Here is a 24,981-nt window from a genome sequence, read left to right as displayed (position 1 = left end):
TGGGGGGAGCTGGGCTGTGTCCTGCCCCCAGCAGCCCCCGCAGCCCACTCCCCAACTGGGGGGGCAAACAGCACCCCCCGGGCAAAGCCCTGTGGGCCACCCTTAGCCCTGCTAGACTTTTTTTTTGGGGGTGGGGGGGTGGGGTACGACAGTGATTTCCCCAAGTTTGCCGCCAGCATCTGCTGGAGCATCCCAGCGTTCCACGGTGGCGATGGCAGCGGGAAGCCCCAACTCCCCGATTTCCCAGGAAAAGGGGAACCCCGGCAGCAGCCCCATCCCCAGTGCCAAAACCACACTGGGAAGGGGGGTCTCCAGCCTCGCACAGGGGCAGGAGCCCCCTCCCCACAGCCCCGGTCCCCAGCCCCACGGGATGTGGTGGGAGATGCTGCGGGATGACGGATCCAGCCGGATCCAAAAAGTGGTGCTGGCGACAGCTTCCCGACTACGGCACTAACACTCTTCCCGTTGAAGACACATTACTCCACCAAACGCTACAATAACAATGTTTTTTTTAAAAAAAAAAAAAAAATTAAAAAAAAATAAAATAAAATTATGGCATAATATACGTGAAAAGCACCCAAAATACATTCAACTTTCATCTTTGTAACAGCTTCAAGTTTTGTTTGTTTGGTTTTTTGTTGGATTTTTTTTTTTTTTTCCTCTTTTCTTTCTTCCTTTCTTCCACCACCCCTTTTGGAAGCAAATGCACGAGGCAGCTTTGTCCCAGGTCTGAAAACTCTTTAAAAATCTCTTTTTTCCTTTTCTGAGAAGATAAAAAGAGTTTTTAAAAACACATTCTTTTTTTTTTCTCTTTTTTTTTTTTTTTTTTGTTTTTTGTCTGAGGTAATTCTTTTCCTGAGTAGTTAAAAAGAAAAAACAAACAAACAAAAAAAAACCCTACATACCTTACAAAAATAAAAAAAACCCAAGTCTAGTATATTAAACAATCTACAGCATTTTACTCCAAAACCCCCAGGTTTTGTGTGTGTGTCCCCCCACCCCACCACCCGCTGCTCCCCCCCCCCCCCGCTCCCCGATCAAGGACATCGCCGCCACGTGCGAGGGGGCTGCTTTGCTCGAAAGACGCCCGAGGTATTTCTGTTAGGAACAATAAAAGCAATTAAAAAAAAATAAAAATCGTCATCATCAAGCCTCTGGGTTAAGAGGGGGGGGGGGGGGGGGCGGGGCTCGTGCAGCCGGACCCTGGGTCGCCTCCGTCCCCCCTCGCTGCATCACTGGTCCAGGGACGGATGAACGGGAAAATAATAAATAGATTAATCCTGAGGTCGGTGGGCGACGGCTCCCGAAAAACCGAGGAGAGGAAAAGCCCGGCCGAGTCCCGAAATTTTAAAGAAGAGGTATGGCGTGCTGGCGCCGGGGGTCTCCGCTTCGGGAGGAGGGGGTCCGGCCCCAGCGTGGCTCGGGGGGGGGAGGGGGAATCAGAGCCCCCAGCCCCTCCAAACCCTGCGTTCATCAGCCAAATCCCAAACCCATCCCCGGAGCCTGGGGTGAAGGGTCCATCCCTGGAGCTTGGGGTGAAGGGTCCATCCCCGCGCCCCCCATCCCCCCCCCCATCCCACGTCAGTGCCGGGTGCCGTACATTTTATCCCACTCCAGGAACAAGTCCAGCTCCTTCTGGGAAGCGGCGGGGCGGACCTTGCAGAAGGCTTTCTCGAAGTCCTGGTAGGAGGTGGGTTGGAGTTGGCCCGGCAAAGCGCGCAGCGTGGTGGCCCCGGCGTGCTGGCACAGCTGGACCAGCTCGCCGCCGGAGAAGCTCTCGGTGTGCTGGACCAGGGAGACCATCTCCCGCTCGCTCAAGCAGGAGCTCTGCTGAGCCAAGGCGTGATGGAGGATCTGCCGCCGGGCGATGCTGTCCGGCGGGGAGATGTAGAACCTCTTGGCGAAGCGGCGGTGAGATGCTTCATCCATGCTGCCGGGTCGGGAGGTGGTCCCGATGATGACCACGTTCTGCTCGGATGAGGTAGCCACGTTATCCAGGTAGGAAAGGAGCTGGGATTTGAGGTTGCTCACCTGGCTGCCGTCCTCACCGGCCCGAGCCACCAGCAAGGATTCAGCCTCGGTGATGAGCACCACGGCGGGCTGCCGGCAGCTGGCCACGAAGAAGACGGTCTGTAGGATCTTCTCGGCTTCAGCTTTCCAGGTGGACAGCAGGGTTGTCCCGCTGAGCTTCAGCAAGGTGGAGCCCAGCTGGGTGGAGATGCAGCGGCTCAACAAGGTCTTCCCCGTGCCGCGGGGACCGAAGAGCAGGATGGTTCGGGGCGGCCGGCTCGCCCCGGTGTAGGCGCCGGGACGCAGGATGGGCCACACCAGCTCCTCCTCGATGGTGGCCTTCACAGAGACCTGCCCGGCGATGTCCGTCCACTGCACGGGTGGCCCCCGCTCCACGATCTTGGTGTTCACCAGCTCCAAGACCAAGGGGTCAACGTTCTTGGCTTGCTCCTCTACCGGTGGGCTGCCGAAGACCGGCGCTTTGGGGGGCAGCCGCAGTGGGAAGGGGGGACCCGGCTCGGCCGCCCGCTCCCCGTTGGCGAGGGGGGGGGCTGAACTTCTCGAAGGGCTCTGCCGGCCGCAGCGCAGCATCCCCAGCGCCGTAGGGTGGTGAGACCAGACTCTTCATCGGCTGCCCGCCGTACTTGCCAGCGTGCTCCTCGGCGTTCCCGGCGCCCCCCGGCCGCTTCCCGGGCTTGAAGGCCACCTGGGGGGACTCGGCGCTGCCCCCAAACCCGTTACCCCGGCACTCGCCGTTGTCCGACATGGGGTAGGGGGACTTTGGCTGCTCGTAGCTGTATTTCCTATACCTGCCCTCCCCCTCGTCCTCCCCGCCGGAGATGTCGAAAGCCTTCCTCTTCAGACCCCCCGCCGCCTCGGTGCCGAGGGGCGGCACGGCCAGGGGGGCCAAACCGGCGCCCTGGTAGCCATAGGCAGGGACCCCGGGCGGGCGGGCAGCGGGCGGCGGGGCTGGGATGGGGGTGGGCGCCGCAATGCCGGAGGGCAGGTAGGAGGCGGAGGGATGCGGGGGGTGGATGGTGCCGTAGCCCGGTTGCGGCGGGTAGCTGCCGGCGGCGTAGTTGTACATGGGGCCGGAGGAGCCGTAGCCCGGCACCAAGGCGGGCGAGGGGTGCGGGGGCTGCAGGAGCCCCGAGCCGTGGAGGGCTGGGGGGTGCGGGGGGGGAAGCGCCGCTGCTGGCTGGGTGCAGTAGCCAGAGGGCAAGTAGGTGCCACCGTAGCCCGAGGGGTACTCCTGAGATGACCCCAGCCCGCCAGAGCCGGCGGCGGCTCCTCCGCAGGAGTTACCGGGGTACATGGGGTCGGTGGGACACCACCGGGGGAGCCGCCCAGCCCGATGGCCCCGCCGCTGGGGGGGACGGCGGGTGGCACCACCGCCTTGGCACCGGGGAGGCCATCGTGGATGGGGGTCAGGGGGTAGGCGCCGTCGGAGCCGTGGGCCACCGGCCAGGGCTCCCCGTCCCCTTTCTGCCCGTTAACCGGCCCGAAGGCTCCATCCCCGTAGCCGCTCAGCGCCGGGCGCTCGTAGGGCGCCTCCAGCACCCCCGAGTACTTCTCGGCGTACCTCTTGAGGAGGTTGGAGGCGGTGAGCGCAGAGATGTCGTCGTTGGCCCAGGCGTAGTTGAAGCGCTGGCGGGTGCTGGGGTAGAGCTCGGACTTGTGGGCTGGCGAGGAGGTGGTGGAGGAGACGTCGAGGTGCTGCTCCGGCCACTGGTTCAGGGACTGGGCATGCTCTGGTGACCAGTGCATCTTCGACAGACCTGCGGGGACAGCATCGTGCCAGGTGAGAGCAGCGAAAGAGGGGTGAGCACCGCGCTGCGCTGAGCATCTCCGACACCCACCACGCCACCCTGCCCGGTCACCTCCATCCCTGGAAGTGTTTCAAGGTGGCATCAAGGCAGGGACACAGTTTAGTGGTGGCCTTGGCAGTGCTGGGTTACTGGTTGGTCATGGCCAACCTAAACGATTCTACGTGGAAATGTGCAGAAGATGTAAAATGGTGAGATTCTTATGGAGGAAACAGAAATTAAGTCACGGTTGGGTCTTAAAGGTCATTACCAAGGTAAATGATTGTACGTGGAAATGTGTTGATGACGTATGATGACGAGATTCTTATGGAGAAAACAGAAATTAAGTCACGATTGGGTCTTAAAGGTCATTGCCAACCTAAACGATTCTACGTGGAAATGTGTTGATGATGAAGGATGCTGAGATTCTTATGGAGAAAACAGAAATTAAGTCACAATTAGGTCTTAAAGGTCTTTGCCAACCTAAACGATTCTACGTGGAAACGTGTTGATGACGTAAGATGGTGAGATTCTTATGGAGGAAACAAAAATTAAGGCACGATTGGGTCTTAAAGGTCATTAGGTCTTAAAGGTCGTTGCCAACCTAAACGATTCTACGTGGAAACGTGTTGATGACGTAAGATGGTGAGATTCTTATGGAGGAAACAGAAATTAAGTCACGGTTTGGGTCTTAAAGGTCATTACCAAGCTAAACAATTCTACGTGGAAATGTGTTGATGACGTAAGATGGTGAGATTCTTATGGAGGAAACAAAAATTAAGGCACGATTGGGTCTTAAAGGTCATTAGGTCTTAAAGGTCGTTGCCAACCTAAACGATTCTACATGGAAATGTGTTGATGATGTAAGATGGTGAGATTCTTATGGAGAAAACAGAAATTAAGTCACAATTAGGTCTTAAAGGTCTTTGCCAACCTAAACGATTCGTCGTGGAAACGTGTTGATGACGTAAGATGGTGAGATTCTTATGGAGGAAACAAAAATTAAGGCACGATTGGGTCTTAAAGGTCATTAGGTCTTTAAGGTCGTTGCCAACCTAAATGATTCTACGTGGAAATGTGTTGATGATGGAAGATGCTGAGATTCTTATGGAGAAAACAGAAATTAAGTCACAATTAGGTCTTAAAGGTCTTTGCCAACCTAAACGATTCTACGTGGAAATGTGCAGAAGACGTTAAGATGGTGAGATTCTTAGGGAGGAAACAGTAATTAGGTTATGATTCAGGTGTACAAAAGAGCAAACCGAATTGGTTCCATCACTGAAGCTGAAAGAGGGCAGATTTAAGGAAGAAATTCCACACTGCGAGGATGGCGAGGCGCTGGCACAGGGTGCCCAGGGAAGCTGTGGGTGCCCCAGCCCTGGAAGGGTTCAAGGTCAGGTTGGACACTTGGAGCACCCTGGGCTGGTGGGAGGTGGCCCCACGGCAGGGGGTTGGAACAAGATGGTCTTTAAGGTCCCTTCCAACCCAACCCATTCCATGACGACCACGCTGCGCCTCCTGACTGCCCACGCATGCTCTCCGTTATGCTCACGCTCGCAATTTTCCATGCAAACCCCCCCTTGACCACCACCAGTGCAAAAAAGAAACAAAAAAAAAACCAGCGACCACTTCAGGGAAGCCAGCCAGCTTGACTTTGGATGGTCACCTCATCCAACAAAATAAAATATTCCGCTTCTCAAACCACGGCACATCCAGGCGATCCAAACACTGCAGCCCCCTTGTCAGACACGCATCGGCACACATCGCCGGAGGGCAACGCTGCCCTGAGATGCCCCACCTGGAGCTGAGTATAATATTATAATTAAAATATTATGATTATAATGCATGGAATATTAAGAGAATATTAATAGCGTGTAGCCAGGTGGCTGGGGGGAGCTGCCCTTCCCCCCGGAGCCTTTCCCGGGACCCCTTCGCTCACCCCAGCATCGCTGCCGGTACCCATGGGCTGTGCCTGGCCCCACCAAAACAATTTCTCCGGCCAAGGGGAAGACAAAACCACCACGGCCATGCCCGGAGCCACTCCTGTAGTGGGGGAGAAATGCATCCTGGGGGGCTCTGCAGGACCTGCCGGGGGTCCCCATGGTCCCTGCATCCCTGTCACCCCATCCTGCGCATCACGGGGATGCTGAGGTTGGCGTCACCCTCTCTTGCTCCAGCCCCCAGATGCCAGCAGCGCCCGCAGAGGGGGGGTGGCAGTGTCCCCCATCACCACCCCCAGACGGTCCCCTCCCCGGCGCCCCCCTCCCCCCCCCCCCAACCTTTACGCCCCACGCCTCGGGGGACAGCTAAAGTAGGAGCCAGGAGGGGACCTCGTGCAGCATTCGCTCGCCTCTCTCAGCCTTTAAGCCACTTTGTGCCCGCAGCACAATTAGATTACTTAATGCTTTAATTGACTTATACGGCATTTGTCCTTCCACTTGGGCTATCAAACTTACACAAGAGGATTGAAATGGTGGCTTTGCCTGGCTTTATCCGGCATCTTCCCTGCATTTACTGGCCATTATTAAAGTGCTCCCGATAGATAAACGCTCCGACCGCCTGCGGGAAAGGGGCCCTTTTTAACCCCCACAAAGGCGGACGCTGCCCCATCAACCTGAGCTCCTGCCGCGGATTTTTCCGGAGCAGAACGCGGGGTCTGGCTGGGGATGAAGGGATGGAGGGGGTCCTTCCCTCTGCCCGCCAGCAAAACCCACCGGGAAGCTATTAAAGGGAAAAATGAGGGTTTGGATGATGTTTGGATGGCTCTGTGAGGAATAAGACTTTTTTTAAATTTTTTTTTTTTTTTTTAAGGAATTAAAGCACCGGGAGTTTCCACCCTCACTCAATGGGTGCAGATCACCATGTGGTAGCGCACGGTGCCGACCACAGCTGCTTCTGCCCCCCCAAAAAAAATACAGACTGTAAATAGCCGGGACTTTGGGGGAGGAGGAAAGGGGTTTGGGATGCACTGGGGAGGTGGCTGGTGGCTCCAGCATCCTCCGTGGCAGGAATGAGGTGCCACCACCACGACCAGCAAATCCCAGTGGCATTTCCAGGCGGTTTCTTCTGCCCTTGACGGTGGCACGGACACCCTCACCCATCCCTCCTGGAGAAGGGAGGCCCCACAGCCCATGCGTCTCTCCATCCATCAGCTCCTCCAAGGCAGCATCAGGCAGGACACCACCTGAGGACCACCCATCCCAAGGACAGGCACAACCCCCCCGCAGGGACGGCGGTGCGGCAGGGATCCCTCCCACCACCTAACCCCGTTGTCCCACGCCAGCTAAAACCTGGTGGCCACAGCTGAGCCCGGTGATGGGAATTGCTTCGTTAAGAGCCGACGCCACGGTGCGCGGCTGGAAACCCACCACCACGACACCGGTTCCCCCAGCCCCCCAACGGCGAAGCCGCTGCCAGAAGAGGGGCAGGGGGCACACGCGTGGGCACGGGGGTTTTTTTGCCACCAAAGCGAACCCCAGCCCCAAAGGGGCGAGAAACCAACCCAACCCGCCTCCATCCCACCCCTTGAAAGACGTGATGCATCGGGGAGAAGAAAAGCCAACCCCCCCCCAAAAAAAAGCCTGGTTGCACCCTGGAAAACCGGGCGGAGGGGGGAGGGAGAAGTTGTCAGGGGGTTGAAACGGGACATGAATGAGGCGGCGGAGCGGGACAGATGTTTCAATGCTCCCCTTGGCAGTGTGAGAAAATTACTGTCCAGTGACCAAATGGCCGGGCTGGTTCCCACCCTCGCTGCTGCCCATTATCCCCAGCACAAGACAAAGGCGGGCAGGGGGGGGCTGGGCAGGGGAGAATCCTATTGTTCCCGCCCGCCCTAATTATGGAAATCTTGTTAATCTATTCAGCAGCGACTCTGAACTGGGCTTTTGTTCGGGGGCTTTTTAGCGGGGCGCACCGCCGAGGGTGTCCAACGGTTCGGCGTTGGGGATGGGGTGCACCCCCTCCTGCCGCCCCCCCCCCACCCACCCACCCTCCAGGAAAAGCTCTGGGACGAGGGATTTCAGGCCAAGTCATGAGGCTGCAGGGATGCGGGGCTGCCCCCAGCAGCATCCCGACGCGGGTCGCCTTTGTTGGAGCACGACTCTATCACCCCCCCAGCCCCCCCGCACCGCCTATGCACGCAGGCATGTACGTGTATTTTACAAGCTCATGTCCCGGCCCGATGCACACGCACATGTCGCTAATGCGGGTGCCGAAAAATTCACGGCAAAACCCACGCGGGCGAATAGAGAGATGGCCCGCAGGCAGCATGCGCTGGTGGCTGCAGCGATCCAGCGATCCCTAAGGGGATCACGGAAAGGTCTGGATGGATTCGGAGGGCAAAAAACGGAGGGGGAGCGCGCCAGAGCAAACACGTTCAAGCTGAGGATGCGCTAAACCCGAGGTTTCAACCCAGCCAAGCACCCGCGCCCCGGGAAGGGGGAGCAGACCCACGGGTCACTCCGGAGGGAGCGATCCGCAGCCCCATGGTGCGAGTGCTGGATGTGTCGTGATATCCCCTGGGAGAGCCCAGCAGCATCATCCCAGCCCTTAGAGAGCCCAGGAGCATCATTCCAGCCCTGGGAGAAGCCAGCAGCAGCATCCCAGCACTTGGAGAACTCAGCAGCAGCATCCCAGCCCTTAGAGAACCCAGCAGCAGCATCCCAGCCCTGGGGAGAGCCCAGCAGCAGCATCCCAGCCCTGGGGAGAGCCCAGCAGCAGCATCCCAGCCCTGGGAGAACTCAGCAGCATCATCCCAGCCCTTAGAGAACCCAGCAGCAGCATCCCAGCACTCGGAGAACTCAGCAGCATCATCCCAGCCCTGGGGAGAGCCCAGCAGCAGCATCCCAGCCCTCAGAGAACCCAGCAGCAGCATCCCAGCACTCGGAGAACCCAGCAGCATCATCCCAGCACTCGGAGAACCCAGCATCATCATCCCAGCCCTTAGAGAGCCCAGCAGCAGCATCCCAGCCCTGGGGAGAGCCCAGCAAGAGCATCCCAGCCCTGGGAGAGCCCAGCAGCATCATCCCAGCACTCGGAGAACCCAGCAGCAGCATCCCAGCCCTGGGGAGAGCCCAGCAGCAGCATCCCAGCCCTGGGGAGAGCCCAGCAGCAGCATCCCAGCCCTGGGGAGAGCCCAGCAGCAGCATCCCAGCACTCAAGAGAACCCAGAAGCAGCATCATCCCAGCCCTAGGAGAACCCAGCAGCATCATCTCAGCCCTGGGGAGAGCCCAGCAGCATCATCCCAGCCCTGGGAGAGCCCAGCAGCATCATCCCAGCACTCGGAGAACCCAGCAGCATCCCAGCCATTGGAGAGCCCAAGCAGCAGCATCCCAGCCCTGGGAGAGCCCAGCAGCAGCATCCCAGCACTCGGAGAACCCAGCAGCATCCCAGCCCTGGGGAGAGCCCAGCAGCAGCATCCCAGCCCTGGGGAGGGAGCAGCCGCTGCCGCCCTTCGGCTCCCAGTGCAGGACCAAGCCACCACCACCATGCTTTGCTCCTACCGCCGCTGTCTTGCTGGTTTAAACGCTGACGGCTCCTTTTTCTGCAGAGCTGTCAGCTGGGAGGATTTATGCTTTTTTCAAAAGACGTTGAGCTGTTTCATTATCCCTGCAATTACCCGCAGCAGCGCAGCTTTATGCGATCGGCTTCCCAGGCAGGGAGAGGCGTCCCGGTTCCCGGCTCTGCCTAAGTTCCCAGGATTTGAATTCTCTGAGGCGCAAACTTTGAGCCAAGAAAGAGCAAACCTGGATGGGGAAGAGTCTCCTCTCACAGCTCAGCCTTCCCCCAGCGGTCCCCACAGCCCTGCTACCACGGATTTCCCACATCGGGGATGCGCGTGATGGATCTTCCCTTCTGGACTTTGCTACCAGCACCCGACCAGGTCCAGACAAGCCCCCCAAACTGAGCGCCCACGGCACAAATGCAGCCTCACATCTGTGCAACAAGTCCTGTGCCTGCTGCAACCAGACTTGCAGCACCCAGAGGTGTCTGTACCCCTGCAGAGGTGCTCCAGCTCCCGCAGCAGCCTCAGCAACATCTTCAAAGCTAAAGAACACAGCAGCAGCATCTCAGCCCTGGGAGAGCCCAGCAGCAGCATCCCAGCCCTTAGAGAGCCCAGGAGCATCATCCCAGCACTCGGAGAACTCAGCAGCAGCATCCCAGCCCTGGGAGAGCCCAGCAGCAGCATCCCAGCCCTGGGAGAATCCTGCAGCAGCATCCCAGCCCTTGGAAAGCCCAGCAGCAGCATCCCAGCCCTGGGAGAACTCAGCAGCAGCATCCCAGCCCTGGGAGAACTCAGCAGCAGCATCCCAGCCCTGGGGAGAGCCCAGCAGCAGCATCCCAGCCCTGGGGAGAGCCCAGCAGCAGCATCCCAGCCCTGGGGAGAGCCCAGCAGCAGCATCCCAGCCCTGGGGAGAGCCCAGCAGCAGCATCCCAGTCCTTAGAGAGCCCAGCAGCAGCATCCCAGCCCTGGGGAGAGCCCAGCAGCAGCATCCCAGCCCTGGGGAGAGCCCAGCAGCAGCATCCCAGTCCTTAGAGAGCCCAGCAGCAGCATCCCAGCCCTGGGAGGGCCCAGCAGCAGCATCCCAGCCCTGGGAGAGCCCAGCAGCAGCATCCCAGCCCTGGGAGGGCCCAGCAGCAGCATCCCAGCCCTGGGAGAATCCTGCAGCAGCATCCCAGCCCTTGGAAAGCCCAGCAGCAGCTTTCCAAGGAAAGCTAGGAAAAAGAAGCTAGGGAAAAAAAAAATGCAGGAGAGAGGAGACTTACCCAAGTCTGCCCAGCCAACGGGAGGCAGAGGGAATGACTTTTTCTTCTTTTAAATGAGGCATTTCCTGACAATCTTTTCGGTTTCTGCTGCCAGGAGCTCATCCTGGGCTGGGGTTCGTCCCTGCCTCCTAAGAGCAGCGTAGGCGAAGTGCAACGGCATTACCACGAGCCAAACCACAGCCACAAATCAGAATTATGACCCATGCAGATACTGCACTTACACTCACGGTGGACCCCAGGCACGCGGCCGCCGTTCTGAAATGCTTCGGCGTCGATGCTGCAGGTTACAGCAACGTTTCTGCGCCTTGGTAAGGGCATTGAAGCTCGATCCCAGTCCCCTCCAGTAAATCCCTACGTGGCGGGTCCAGCACCGGGAAAACAGCCCGGCAGGGATTTACACCGGTGGCAGAATCGGTCCCCAAGCCAGCCCCAGGGCAGGGGGAGCACAAAGCGGCGCTGAGACGCGACGGGACCCAAAAGCAACCCCTGGCAGCCTGTGCAAAAAGTGGGGAGGGGGGTAAACCCCCCAGCCCTCCCCCACGAGCCGAGGCCGGGCAGCTGATTTTTCAGCACGTTGCCGGAGCGCAAACATCAGGTTTTCCAAGGTGAATTTGGGTTGTTTGGCAAATCCATCGGGGAGCTGCATTTCTTTGTCCGCCACATTCCCCGTCCACTCCTAACCGGTGCCGACAAAGCCAAGGATGGTATTGCAATCAGAGCAGGGTCAATGTACAGATGTTAAAAGGATTTAGGCTAACTCCCACCCTGCCCTCTCTCCCCATCCCCCAGGAGAAACAGCCTTCAGCCCCGGCCGGCGCGAGCCAAAGGCTCCAGCATCCGCGCTGTCCACTCATATATCAAGTGCAGAGCAGCTGGACACCAGCACGAACCGGGAATGACCAACGGGCCATCGCCCATCTGTGCTGCTCCAGCAAAAAATTAAAAAAAAAAAACAACCAAACATCTGTGCATTGCTCCGGCAAATGAAAAATTAATACGGATCCGCTCAGGCTGGCAGCAGCTGAGCATCACCCATCTGTCACGGCGAGAGGAGAAATTCGCCGCTCGGTGTCACCCGGAGGAAACACTACACGGCGCCGTGGGCTGGGAATCCCCAGATCGAGGGGATACGGCGATAAAATCCAGCTATCATTAAGAGCGACCCGATGCAATTAGTGGATTCGAGGAATTTTGCTCCACCTTTCAATATAAGAAGGATGGGAGAAAAAGAAGCGATAAAAGGCAAAAAAAAAGTGGTGAAAAAATCAGCTTCCAGCTTCCATGTAAGAAGGATGGGAGAAAAAGAAGCAATAAAAGGCAAAAATAAGTGGGGAAAAGTCAGCTTTCAGCTTCCATGTAAGAAGGACAGGAGAAAAAGAAGCAATAAAAAGCAGAAAAGTGGGGGAAAAGTCAACTTTCAGCTTCCATGTAAGAAGGACAGGAGAAAAAGAAGCAATAAAAAGCAAAAAAAAAAGTGGGGAAAAAATCAGCTTCCATGTAAGAAGGATGGGAGAAAATGAAGCAATAAAAAGCAAAAAAAAGTGGGGAAAAAGTCAGCTTCCATGTAAGAAGGATGGGAGAAAAAGAAGCAATAAAAAGCAGAAACGTGGGGGAAAAGTCAACTTTCAGCTTCCATGTAAGAAGGACAGGAGAAAAAGAAGCAATAAAAAGCAAAAAAAAAGTGGGGAAAAAATCAGCTTCCATGTAAGAAGGATGGGAGAAAATGAAGCAATAAATAAAAAAAAAGTGGGGAAAAAGTCAGCTTTCAGCTTCCATGTAAGAAGGATGGGAGAAAAAGGAGCAATAAAAAGCAAAAAAAAAAAAAGCGGGGAAAAAATCAGCTTCCATGTAAGAAGGGTGGGAGAAAAAGAAGCAATAAAAGGCAAAAAAGTGGGGAAAAAAATCAGCTTCTATTTTTATATTTATGTTTTTCTTAACATCGCTGGTCTCCAAGTCTCATGGACCACTGAGATCCGGGCTTCAGCCTCGCACCACCCCCAGGAACACGGGCCAAAACCGCTGAACTCTTTGGGTCTAGAAGCCACTGCAAGGTGGGGCTGGCTCAACCCTCCCTGCTCCTGCCACACCACCGGCACGCTCCTCCCCGTGCTTCCAAGATGAAAATTAATTACCAAGGCTTAATTATCGCATTGCTCCATCACCATGTTGCTTCAGCACGTGCCAAACCCAGCTCCTTCCAACAGCGTTCCCCCTCCCACGCCATCGTTTCTCCTCCGGTAGATGTTCTCCTGCCCTGGAACCATCTCGTCTGTTGTAGGACGTTCCTTGGGGTGATGTTCCAGCTGTGATCCCCACCAGACGGCTGCTTGAAGGGGGGTTCTCGAGTAGGAAGGAGGGTTTTAGGCATGAGCATCACTGAAGCATTCAGGTCAACCCAGGGCAGATGCTCAAGGTGCAGGAGAAAGTTCAGCGTGCCCCACAGACGGGTGCCACGGCCCATGGGTGCTCCTCGGGTCCCTGTTGGGACTGAAGCCCTTCACTGAAATGCCGTTCCTTGATGCCGGACCAGCTCCTCGGGGCCGGGGTCGGACCCTGCCCATTTTTGGAGGATTACCTTAAAGAGGAAAATCCATTTCTCATCAGCAGAACCACTTTCCCAAACAGACGTGGCCCCATGACAAGGTCAGGCGGCCAAACGGACCCAGTTTACATACAATCTGCATCATAACGGCCAAGCCAGCGAGGGTGGGTGGCGAGCGCATCCTGAAGCTCCTGGTCCCACCACCCGGTCCCAGGTGGGACTTTGCCCCTGACCCACGGCCAGGCTGGAGGACACGGCGAGGCAAGAACGTTGCTTCTCCCATCAGGGCTGTAAGTCTGTGCTTGGCTTGGATGTGACTGTGGCCGTCTCCTCCTCAAGCCCATCTAGAAACGTGCCACGGGAGACCACCTGCGGAGATCGCGGTTGTATGGATGCGTATTCACGTGGTCCACAGAGGGATGCAGAAGAAGAGGCTGAAGGTGTCTTTATAGCATCTCCATCCTCCACGGAAGCCACTTAGCCAAGGGCACGCTGTCAGCAGATGGAAGCTGCTCTGCAAAACTCATCCTCACCTCGCTCCATTCAAAACCACTTACTGAAACCCACCAGGACCACCACACCCCCATCCCCCCCGAGAGGGACCGACCCCACTTGCATCTGCAGAAGGAGGATCTGGGGGGTGGGGGGGTGGGGGGTGGGCACGCTCTTGTGCTGACCCCCACCAGATCCGAGCTGGTGGAGGGGCGCCCGGTGATGCTGTGCCGTAGGGGGGGGGGGGTGGTGGTGGGATGCCTGGAGGATACAACCTCTGGGAGCTGAGCTACAGCAGCATGAGAAGCAGCAAAGCCGAAGAATTACGGAGCTGGACACGGAGCCTGGCCACCACGGTGTGGTCAGCACCCAGCACTGTGCACACCTGGGGCAGACCCAGCGGGTGGGGGGGGGGGGGGTGGTGTCTCGGAACCCCGATGTACACACGAACCCCCAAAAAAGGCTGCAAACAATTTGAAACGACTTATTTTTCCAAGAATAGAATTCCAATTCCATAGAATCATGGAATGGGTTGGGTTGGAAGGGACTTTAAGGACCATCTCGTTCCAACCCTACTGCCATGGGGACACCTTCAGGGTGCTCCCAGCCTCATCCAACCTGACCTTGAACCCTTCCAGGGCTGTAGCATCCACAGCTTCTCCAGCCAACATCTTCCAGTGCCTCGCCATCCTCGTAGTAAAGAATTTCTTCCTTATATCTCATTTAAATCTGCCCTTTTTTAGTTTTGAGCCATCACCCCTTGCCCTATCACCCCCAGACCCCTGTAAGAAGCCCCTCTCCAGCTTTCTTCTCAGCCCCTTTAGGTACTGGAAGCTGCTCTAAGGTCTTCCCGGAGCCTCCTCCAGGTTGACCACCCCCAACGACAGCATTGCCATCACATTTCCCCTTCCACAAGTCCTTGGCTGAAGGTTGTTAAATGCAGGAGATGCTCTGCAGCTCGGGAAGGGGCCCAGGGACCCCCCAGCCCTCTCCTCCCCGGGGCGTTTATCCCGATAAAGCTCCAATAATGAACTCCCCCGGGGGCAAAAGCCGAGGCAGGAGCCACCAGCCCCTGGTAGATCTTCTCCAATATCTGCCCCCGGGTTGGGGTCAGTACCGGGGGGGGGGGGGGGGGGGGGCTACGGCCACGGGAACCGGGCTGCAGCGGGGAGATAATTTACCCCGGGCACTAGACCCTGTCCGTAACGGCAGCAGCAACGCTCCAGCTCATCTCCTTCACGGAACGAATCAATCTTAATTAACTCTAATTCTGGGGAGCCTCCCAGCCCTATCCAGCATCGCACAACGCGGTTGTATTTTCCGCCTGGGTGCCCTGCCGGGCAGCGCGCTCCGCGGGGAATTGAGGAAGAACTCCTCCTCTCCTTCGCTTCTGCGTCCCCATCGCATCGTCTGCGGGGTGACGCCCCCCATCCCCATCCCCTGTGGACCACCGTCCCGTCCCCCGCTGGAGCTGGGCTGGGGGAGGCCTCTCTCTCAGTGGCTTTTGTTTTCACAAGCCTTTTGACTCGCGGATTCTTTTTTTAAACACCGCCTCAGCAGCCTGAAAAGCCCAGCTCCCTCCCGCACTCCATTCACTAATGGATTTTCCAGAAGTTCCCTTTTTTTTTTTTTTTTTTTTTTTTTTTTTTGGGGGGGGGGGGGTGTGCTTCTTTCTTCGCTGATGCTGCTGCCCTGCATCCCGGCTACAGCTCCCCTCTGCCCCACGGATGGATTCTGACTTTGGGGACCACGCTGGGAGCAGCCGCCCCGACGGCTCCCACCCCCCCGCATCCTGGGAGTTGGCACGGATAGGCGGCAATTACAAGCCAACGCTAATTAGACAGCATTACATCGCCTCAACCTGCCGCCACAGGGTTGTTGCTCCCCCCAAAAATAAAGGTTAAAGAATAATAAAGTGATCGCTGGGAAATCGGGGAGAAGTTTGGTGCCGGGCTGGCTCCGTGCAAGAGCGTATCGATCCGGGGCAGCGCCGCTCCCGTCTCCTCGAGCTAATCCTACGGCAGAAATAATTCATTTTCCTCCCTTTTCAGCAGCCACTCATTAAAAAGTAATCACCTTGTAGGAGGAGGATATGAACAGCCCAAGGTCAGATCCGTAATGACGTTATTTCTGGAGTGCATACCTGGCCCCAGCCCTGCCAGCAGCTTCGGCCCCACCACGGCTGGGCTCTGCCTGGCTGCTCAGGTTGGTGACGATTAAGATGGAAATGGAAATATCTCGAAATTAGCAGATAGTCACTTCTGTGAGCGCTGCCCACCAGCATCCGCGGCTAGGCAGCCAGGTCCTGCTGCAGGGATGCTGCTCTCATGGACCCCCAGGCATCCGCAACACTTGAGGTGGAAAATAGCAACAACGCTTCCAACGGGATCTTTGAAATCTCAGTTTTGGGTGGCATCTCCAATAAACGGCCAAATCTCTGGCTCCTGATGTCTTTTTCTGCTGCCGGTCCTTTGCTGCAGCCGCTAAACCCCGTTTTTCTAAGAGCACGGCGCTGCAAAGCGCAATGTAAAGAAGCGGCACCAGTGGCACAAGCAGAGCTGGGAACGCGGCACCTCGGGGTGCCATAAACCCACCCCGGGCACAACGCGCCCATCGTTGATCCCGATTCCCATGGGGAATTCCCACGGGGTGAGGAGGGCAAGCACAGGCTCAGCACCATCGCCCCAGGAGCCACCCCCCCCCCAGCCCAGCAAAGCCCAACCTGCTCGCGGCACCTCGGCGTTTCGGCAGATTTACGTTTGCCACACGTGGCCTGATCCAGCCTTTGGAGGGAGGAGGTGACGCTGTGGGAAGCGCAGGGCTGGGACACCGCTGCTCCCAGGGATTTGGTAATTCCAGATGCCAGAAGGGGTGGGAAAATAAAACCCTACACCAAAACCCTGCCCAGTGGCATCCTCGGTGGGGATGCTGCCGCATGCACAGCTCTCCACGGGGGGGCTGGGGACCCCGGCGTGTCCCCCCGATGCCACACGGCGCCGGCGCACGTGGGACACCCCCAGCAGGACGAGCTGCCCACCCAAGGCAGGGGATGCGCGGGATAAACCCTTCAAAAGACACTCAACCTCTCTAACCTCCCGCGCGCAGCACAGCCTCGCAGCGCATCACCCCTGGCCTTTAATTACACATTTCTGCAGCCATTAGTCCTCTCGCCATCAATTACACCCACATTATCCCGCTCCGGGAGGCAGCACGACACGGGGAGCGGAGTCAAGTGCTTTGCAGGCTCTTCCCAAAGGAAAGAGCTTCCGATGGGAAAGGTCCCTCCACCGCGACAGAGCCGTGGCAGCAGACAAAGCCACCCGGCAGCCGGTGCCGCTGCTCTTCAGAGCCCTAAAGCAACGCCAAGATTAATCACAGCGAAAGGACCGGGGCTCTGGTGTCCCCCCCGGTGCCACGAGTCCCCTCCGGCTCGCCGCGGCCGCTGCACCTCTCATCTATTGACACAGCCAAGGCTTTGTGAAGAGCAAGCTCCTCCACCGAATGCGGCCGGGGCAGGGAAAGGGGTACTTATTCCGCTATTATTCAGCTTTTTTTTTTTTTTAGGCAAGACAAGTGTGGGTTAAAGTGCAATTTGTCTTGACATTCATTTTTGCTTTCTTGGAGGAAAAAAAAAAAAAAAAGTGGCTCTGCTCTTGAGGAGGTGCTGGGTTGGGCTGGGATAGAGTTAATTTTCTTCCTAGCGGCTACAGCAGGGCTGGTTTGGATTTGTGCTGGAGCCGGCGTTGATCATTCAGGGATGTTTTCGTTACTCGGAGCCAAGGGCTCTTCTGCTCCTCACCCCACCAGCGAGCAGGCTGGGGGGCACTGGGAGCTGGGGGCACGCAGCTGGGGCAGCTGAGCCGGTGACCACCGGGATATCCCCCGGTGACCACCGCGATATCCCACTGTCACGCTCAGCACGTGGAGCTGGGGGGAGGAGGAGGAGGAGGAGGAGGAGGAGGAAGGGGGGGACATTCACCGTGGTGGCTTCCCCAGGAAGCGTCACGCGTGACGAAGCCCTGCCCTGCTGGGATGGCTGAGCCCCCTGCCTGGGGTGGGGAGCAGGGAAGGAATTCCCTGGTTTGCTTTACCTCCTAAACTGTCTTCAGCTCAGCCCAGGAGTTTTCTCACTTTTATTCTTTCGATTCTCTCCCCCATCCCGTGGTGGGGAGTGAGCGAGCGGCTGTGTGGGGCTGAGTTGCCAGCTGGGGTTAAACCAAGACAGAGGGAAAATACTCGCCTGGGTACCACACCTCACCTGGCTGAGCATCCCACCTGGCAGCGCACCCCAGCATCCCACCCAGCAGCACACCCCAGCATCCCACCTGGCAGCGCACCCCAGCATCCCACCCCAGGTGCACATCCCAGCACCCCCCCAGCAGTGCACCCCGGCATCCTGCCCTGGCAACACCCCCCAGCATCCCACCCAGCAGAGCACCCCAGCATCTTGTCCTGGGAGCACCCCCCAGCATCCCACCCAGCAGAGCACCCCAGCATCTTGTCCTGGGAGCACCCCCCAGCATCCCACCCAGCAGAGCACCCCAGCATCCCACCTGGGAATGCACCCCAGCATCTGTTCCTGGGAGCACACCCCAGCATAGCCCTGGCAGAACACCCCAGCATCTTCTGGGAACACCCCCAGCATCCCACCCAGCAGAGCACCCCAGCATCCCACCTGGGAATGCACCCCAGCATCTGTTCCTGGGAGCACACCCCAGCATAGCCCTGGCAGCACACCCGAGCATCTTCTGGGAACACCCCCAGCATCCCACCTGGCAGAGCACCCCAGCATCTTGTCCTGGCAGGGCACCCCCCAGCATCCCACCTGGGAGTGTACCCCAGCATCTTCTGGGAGCTCACCCCAGCATCCTGCCCTGGGAACACATCCCAGCATCCTACCTGGCAGAGCACCCCAGAATCTTCTGGGAACACCCCCCAGCATCCCACCTGGCAGAGCACCCCAGCATCTTGTCCTGGGAGCGCACCCCAGCATCCCACCCGGTAGAGCAACCCAGCATCCCACCTGGGAGCACACCCTAGCATCCTGCCCTGAGAGCACCCCCCAGCATCCCACCCGGCAGCACACCCCTGCATCCCACCTGGCAGCACACCCCAGCATCTTCTGGGAACACCCCCCAGCATCCCACCCGGCAGCACACCCCTGCATCTTGTCCTGGCAGAGCACCCCAGCACCCCCCCCCAGCAGCATCCCCCACCATCCCAGTCCAGGGCGAGGGACTCCGGGCCCCCCCACCCCGCAGGCCACGATGGCACCGCTGGCATTACACAAACACACCTGGGTTTTCCACCACCGATTTGCCTGCCCTGGGGAGAACGAAGTCGCATCCTGCCCTGCGCTCAGCTCCAAGCCCTCAGCACCCGCGAGGCCTTGGCTGGGTTTATTAGGGCCCCCATAAAGATCAGGGGTTGCTGATAAGCGACCCCAGGCATGCACCACCGGCGGAAAAATTGTGCTAGCGATCTGTACAATTTAACCAACATTAACTTCAGCTGATGACAGGCCACAAGGCCAGCCGAGAGGTTTTACAACACCCTCGTTACACAGCAAAATAAACTTTGCTGCGGAGCGCCGGCGCTGCCTTTCAGCTCTTGCTCCCATTTGAGACCCCAGCCCAGAGCTGCCGAGGCACCGCCGGCCCCCGGCAGCTCCGCGCGTGCAGCAGCATCCTCTGCACATTGACACTTGGGGTTCAGGGAGCAGAAAAAGCTCCAGGATTCTGCTCAGGGCTCAGCAGCACCAGGGAGAAAAGGGGGGAGGGTCCTTCTCACCACCCCACAAGCCGAGTCCAAAGGAAAAACCAACAGGAAAATACAACAGAAGGAATCCCGGCAACAAACTTTGCAGTGGGACCTTGCAAAGGGGATAAACTGGTTTTCAGAACTGGGAATTGTCAGGGCTGGCACTGGGAAGAACTGGTTTATCCCCTGTTTGGCTGCTGATCCAGCAATGGGAATTTTCCTGCTTAACGCTAAGGCAATCTGGATTAATCCCAACAGCTCCCTTCGATCAGGGGCTGGGTGCCACCATCGGCACGTGTGTCCCCTGGGTGAGAGGGTGGACACCTGATGACACACACAGAGCGACCGCACAGCAGCAGCACCGGCGGCACCCGCGGCACCAATGATCTTTCTGGAGCCAGAGCATCCCAGAACTGCCAAACACGTGCATCACCCAGCACACCCCCTCCGCATCCCAAAAGGAAGAAAAAAACATCTTTATTTCGCAAAAAAATCTGCAAGAGAAGAACTTGCCCCAGCGGAGCGGAGGAAGGGAGCGTGCCAAACAAATGAGATGCTCGGAGCCCTGAGCCTCAAGCTTTTCCTACACGCTGCAAAATTCCAGCTGACGTTTGGCCAGATGTGACGGGACCTGCCCCGGGATGACAAAAGGAGCCTCCCCGCCTGCCCCTGTCAAACGGCAAAGCTCCGCTTCCAGCCATGTCATCACTGGAGCTCAAAAAATATAACTGAAAAGTGTTTACAACGGCATAAACACAAGGGTCAGTGTCGCGCAAGGGTCACTATCGCTTCTCTAGATGCATTAATGTCATCTGCGGGGAAATTCCCTTTAGGAATCCTGGCTCAAAGCCGGGGCTCCCGCATCTGCGGCTTTGAACCATGGATTGAGGGATTTCTCCATCCCGACGCACTAACCCGCCTCCTTCCAGCCGCAGGGATGAAAGCAGGGAGATGCTGAACCCCCAAACTGTTGGAAAAGCAGAAGGAGAAGGGGAGAAAGGAGAATATTTGGCTGTTTGCGGAAAAACCTGGAGGTGGCATTTCGACCCTCGGGAAGATCTCCTCGACTAGGAGGATGCAAAATTAATTCACACGAATCAAGCCCGCAGCATCCGCAAATGCCAACGGCACGCGCTCCCAGACTCCTTCCAGGAATTTAATTTTTTTTTAATGATGCCAGGGATGCTGTTGTTACAGAGGTGACGATGCGCCATGCAGAATCGTTTTATTCCTCCTAATCCGCCGGCGCTGTCGCGGGATGCGATACCGGCTTTAGAGGCGAATGCTCCCGGCGGCTTTTGTGTTTACCTTTTCCGAGGGGAAAGGAGGAGGTGAATTAAGTGACCCAATGGCCACTCCCTTGGCCTAAGGTTAGGCCCTCACATCTGTATTGGGGCAACCAAAATAACAGCTTTTTCTATGGGTTGGGGGTTTCCCTCCCAGTGGCTACTGAAATCCCTGGGAGCAGAGGATGGATGCTGAAAACTTTCAGCCCGTTTATCAGGTGGCTCGATACCGCCCTGGGAGCAGCCTGAAGGAGGGATTTGGGAAAAACACGGCCCCTGCTTGTATCAGTCCGTACAAAAGACGGGACCATCGCCCAGCCATCCACCCCCTCCCCAACTAAAGGCGAACGGAGCCTCGGCCGGGAGAAGCCCATTGCTGACCAGGGCTCTGAATCCAGGACGCGCTGCTTGCTTCAACAACTGTTTTCCGTCTTTCCGAGCACGCAGGGAAACCTGCTTTGGAGATTTCTCAACGTTTCTCCCGATGGGGAAATAACTCCGAGGGGATGCGAGAGGAGAGGTTTGGGTTACAGGACCGCGTCAAGCCGGCACCAAACCCAAGATACTGGTAAAGCCCCAAGCCCGGACCCCAGAAAAGAGAAAAAAGTCAGGGGAAAGAGAGGGAGGAGAAAACACCGGCTCCAGATAAGCAATTGTTAACATGATCCATATGGTACACAACTTGCCTCTCTGTTTAACCAAAATGATAATGGCAAAAGGGAAGAATGCGGCGGGGGCTCGGCGGGAGAACAAAGGCGGCTGCGAAACCCTTCCCCGCTCCAGAGAAAACGAATTGTGAGTGGGGAGAGCCCCCGGCTGCTCCTCCCCGGCCCCCGAAACCCACCCGGCTCGCCCCTTCCCCTCCGCGAGAGCTTTTACAGCTCCAAAGGGCAGAGCTGGGAGCGAAACCGCAGCTGTCAGCCAGAAAAAAAAAAAAAAACAAATAAAGAAATAATAAGGGAAAAAAAATAAATCTGACAAGTATTAACGGGGAGGTTTTCGTAATCAATAATCAACTTTAAACGTGAGCAGCAGCTCAGGACCGGCGCTGATGTAAACACTGAGCCCATTGCTCTCAGATCTGGGATGAATCCTGCCCTGGGTGTTTATGTTCTTGCGGGATCCCGCGGCTTTCCGAGGAACACAATACAGTACGTGCCATTCATTATCCCCAGCAGTCCCCCAAGAGAAAATGTCAACACACTTGGGCTAAAGAGAGCTAAAACAAATGTTTAATGTGATAAACAACTCCTGGGCCTCAGACCCGGCAGAAATGTTTAATTCAGAACCACCTTCAAGAGCAAACAGGCACCGGAGCCGCACATTGGCATTGAGCATCCCCAGCCAGGCTCTGGAGCTCGCTCCAGTGCCGGCAGGGAGCACCTCAGGAGGAAAACGGGGAGAAACCTGGGACAATTCCCATGCACGGCATCAATCAATTCCCAGCCGTTATCAATCGCACGCACGCAGCCTCCACGGAGGGCAGGCAGGCACATCCACCCCCGCACGCGCCCAAGGTCTCCTAAAATTCAATCCAGCGCATTCGCACCCCCGAAATCCGTCTTGCAAACCCGAGATCTCAATGATAACACTTATTTTGATCATCCCTGAGTGAAACTAGGAATAAACCAGCACACGGCAGCTCCAAAAGCGGGAGAATTTACGCCAGAAGACACAGCGCAAAGCTATTTTAAAACCATTCTGGGTTTTTTTCCCCCCACCCTCAAGTGCCTTTTGACCCCCAAGTGGAAAAAGCACACTTCAAAAAATGGAGGGAAAAAAAAAGAAAGAAAAAACAAAAAGAAGGCGCTTCCAGGCAAAGCTCCTAATGAAAAACCACCGCCAGCTCCTCAACACCACGACTGTTTTGAAGGCGAGCGCTCCAGCGTGCGCTTGACATGCGACAGCGGCCGAGGGGAGCGCGCATTGTTCCTGGGCAGTGGATGGATGGAGGGAGGGAGGGAGGGGTGGATGGACGGAGGGATGGAGGGATGGAGGGGTGGAGGGAGGGAGGGGTGGATGGAGGGAGGGAGGGAGGAAGGGATGGATGGAAGGAGGGAGGGAGGAAGGGATGGATGGAAGGAGGGAGGGAGGAAGGGATGGATGGAAGGAGGGAGGGAGGAAGGGATGGATGGATGGAGGGAGGAGGGAGGGAGGGATGGAGGGAGGGAGGGATGGAGGGAGGGATGGAGGGAGGGATGGAGGGAGGGATGGAGGGAGGGATGGAGGGAGGGATGGAGGGAGGGATGGAGGGATGGATGGAAGGGATGGATGGAAGGGATGGATGGAAGGGATGGATGGAAGGGATGGATGGAAGGGATGGATGGAAGGGATGGATGGGAGGGATGGATGGGAGGGATGGATGGGAGGGATGGATGGAAGGGATGGATGGAAGGGATGGATGGATGGAGGGAGGAGGGAGGGAGGAGGGAGGGAGGGATGGAGGGAGGGATGGAGGGAGGGATGGAGGGAGGGATGGAGGGAGGGAGGGAGGGAGGGAGGGAGGGAAGGAGGGAGGGAAGGAGGGAGGGAGGAAGGGATGGAGGGAGGGATGGAGGGAGGGAGGGAGGGAGGGAGGGAGGGAGGGAGGGAGGGATGGAAGGAAGGAAGGATGGAAGGAGGGATGGAAGGAGGGAGGGAGGAAGGGATGGATGGATGGAGGGAGGAGGGAGGGAGGGATGGAGGGATGGAGGGAGGGAGGATTCATGGATGGAGGGGTACATGGAGGGGTGGACAGAGGGGTGGAGGGGTGGGTGGATGTATGGATGGAGGGGTAGATGGAGGGATGGATGAAGGGGTGGGTGGATAGATGGGAGGGTGGATGGAAGGAGGGAGGGGTGGCTGGAGGGGTAGATGGAGGGGTGGCTAGATGGGAGGGCGGATGGAAGGAGGGGTGGCTGGAAGGAGGGGTGGCTGGAAGGAGGGAGGGAGGGAGGGAGGGGTGGGCGGGTGGGTGCTCGGGCCCGGCTGTGCGCACCCCTCCGGCCACAGGAGCCGGCAGGGCCAGGCACCCCCGGGGGCCACCCGCCGCGCTCCCCCCGCCGCGGGGCTCATGTCAGCAGCACGTCGGCCCGGAGCTCCCCGCACCCCGCTGGGGGCAAGAGGGGAGGGCACAGGCACCGGCCAAGGCGGCGGGGGCTGCCGCGTCCCCCGGGAGGGGTCGGCTACGGGACCACCACCCCCCTCCCCCGCCCCCCCCCATCCCGGCTGGTTCCCCCCAAACCCCGGCTCGGCGGACACCGGCCGGGCGGGAGCCGCCCCCGCCCGCAGCGGCGCATCCCGGGGATGCTCCGCCGGGGAACGCGGGGTAAGGGGGGTGCCCGCCCCCCCCCCCGCCGCCCCCCACTCACCTCCTCATGCCGGCGGGCCCTAGCGCAGCCCGGCAGCGGGCGGCCGTGCGGGGCCCCGCATCCTGCCCGGACAATGCGGGGCGGCGCGGCGGCCCGCGGGCGGCGGGGGCTGGGGCCGGCGCTGGGGCTGGGGCCGGCGCTGGGTTGGGGCTGGGGCTGGGGCTGGGGCCGGGGCCGGGGCCGGGGCCGCCCCCGCCCGCCGCCCACCGCCCACGGCCCGCCCCCGCGCTGCGGCGGGGCGGAGCGGAGCGGAGCGGGGCGCGGCGGGGGCGGCCCCGGGGGCAGCGCGGGGTGGGGGGCGGCGGGGGGCGGCGCGGGGTCGGGGCGGCTCCGCTGCCGCGGCGGGGCCGGCTCGGCACAAAGGCGGAGCGGGGGAGTGGGTGGTTGAGACCCCCCCCCGGTACCGCGGTGCAGCCGGACCTCCTGCACCCCAGCATCCCAATGCACCCTGCACCCGCGCAGCCCCGCGCCCTGACCCCCCCAGCATCCCAGCACCCATGCACCCTGACCCCCTGCACCCCAGCATCCCAGCACCCTGACCCCCTGCACCCCCGCATCCCAGCACCCTGACCCCCTGCACCCCAGCATCCCAGCACCCATGCACCCTGACCCCCTGCACCCCCACAGCCCAGCACCCTGACCCCCTGCACCCCAGCATCCCAGCACCCTGACCCCCTGCACCCCAGCATCCCAGCACCCATGCACCCTGACCCCCTGCACCCCCCACAGCCCAGCACCCTGACCCCCCAGCATCCCAGCACCCATGCACCCTGACCCCCTGCACCCCAGCATCCCAGCAGCCTGACCCCTGCACCCCGGCATCCCTGACCCCTGCACCCGGCATCCCTGACCCCTGCACCCCGGCATCCCAGCACCCACGCACTCTGACCCCTGACCCCCCCCGCAGGCCAGGGCCCATGCACTCTGACCCCCCCCACAGCCCAACACCCATGCACCCTGACCCCCCAGC

The 24,981-nt window shown here is 58.7% G+C and overlaps 1 protein-coding gene across 1 annotated transcript; it reads right to left on the bottom strand.

Annotated features, from left to right (window-relative positions):
* Positions 1-856: 856 nt before the first annotated feature.
* On the bottom strand, positions 857-24,136 carry FIGNL2 (fidgetin like 2). The gene is given in 4 exon segments (XM_040581261.1): positions 857-2,559; positions 2,561-3,336; positions 3,339-3,788; positions 24,012-24,136. Coding segments are annotated over 3 exon segments (2,193 nt in total). The 5' UTR covers positions 3,778-3,788; positions 24,012-24,136; the 3' UTR covers positions 857-1,581.
* Positions 24,137-24,981: the final 845 nt, after the last annotated feature.

The sequence above is a fragment of the Falco naumanni genome (assembly GCF_017639655.2).
Source record: "Falco naumanni isolate bFalNau1 chromosome 20 unlocalized genomic scaffold, bFalNau1.pat SUPER_20_unloc_2, whole genome shotgun sequence".
In the NCBI taxonomy this organism is placed as follows: domain Eukaryota; kingdom Metazoa; phylum Chordata; class Aves; order Falconiformes; family Falconidae; genus Falco; species Falco naumanni.
Note: the sequence above shows the minus strand (reverse complement) of the source record. Positions and strands in the feature narration are given on the sequence as shown.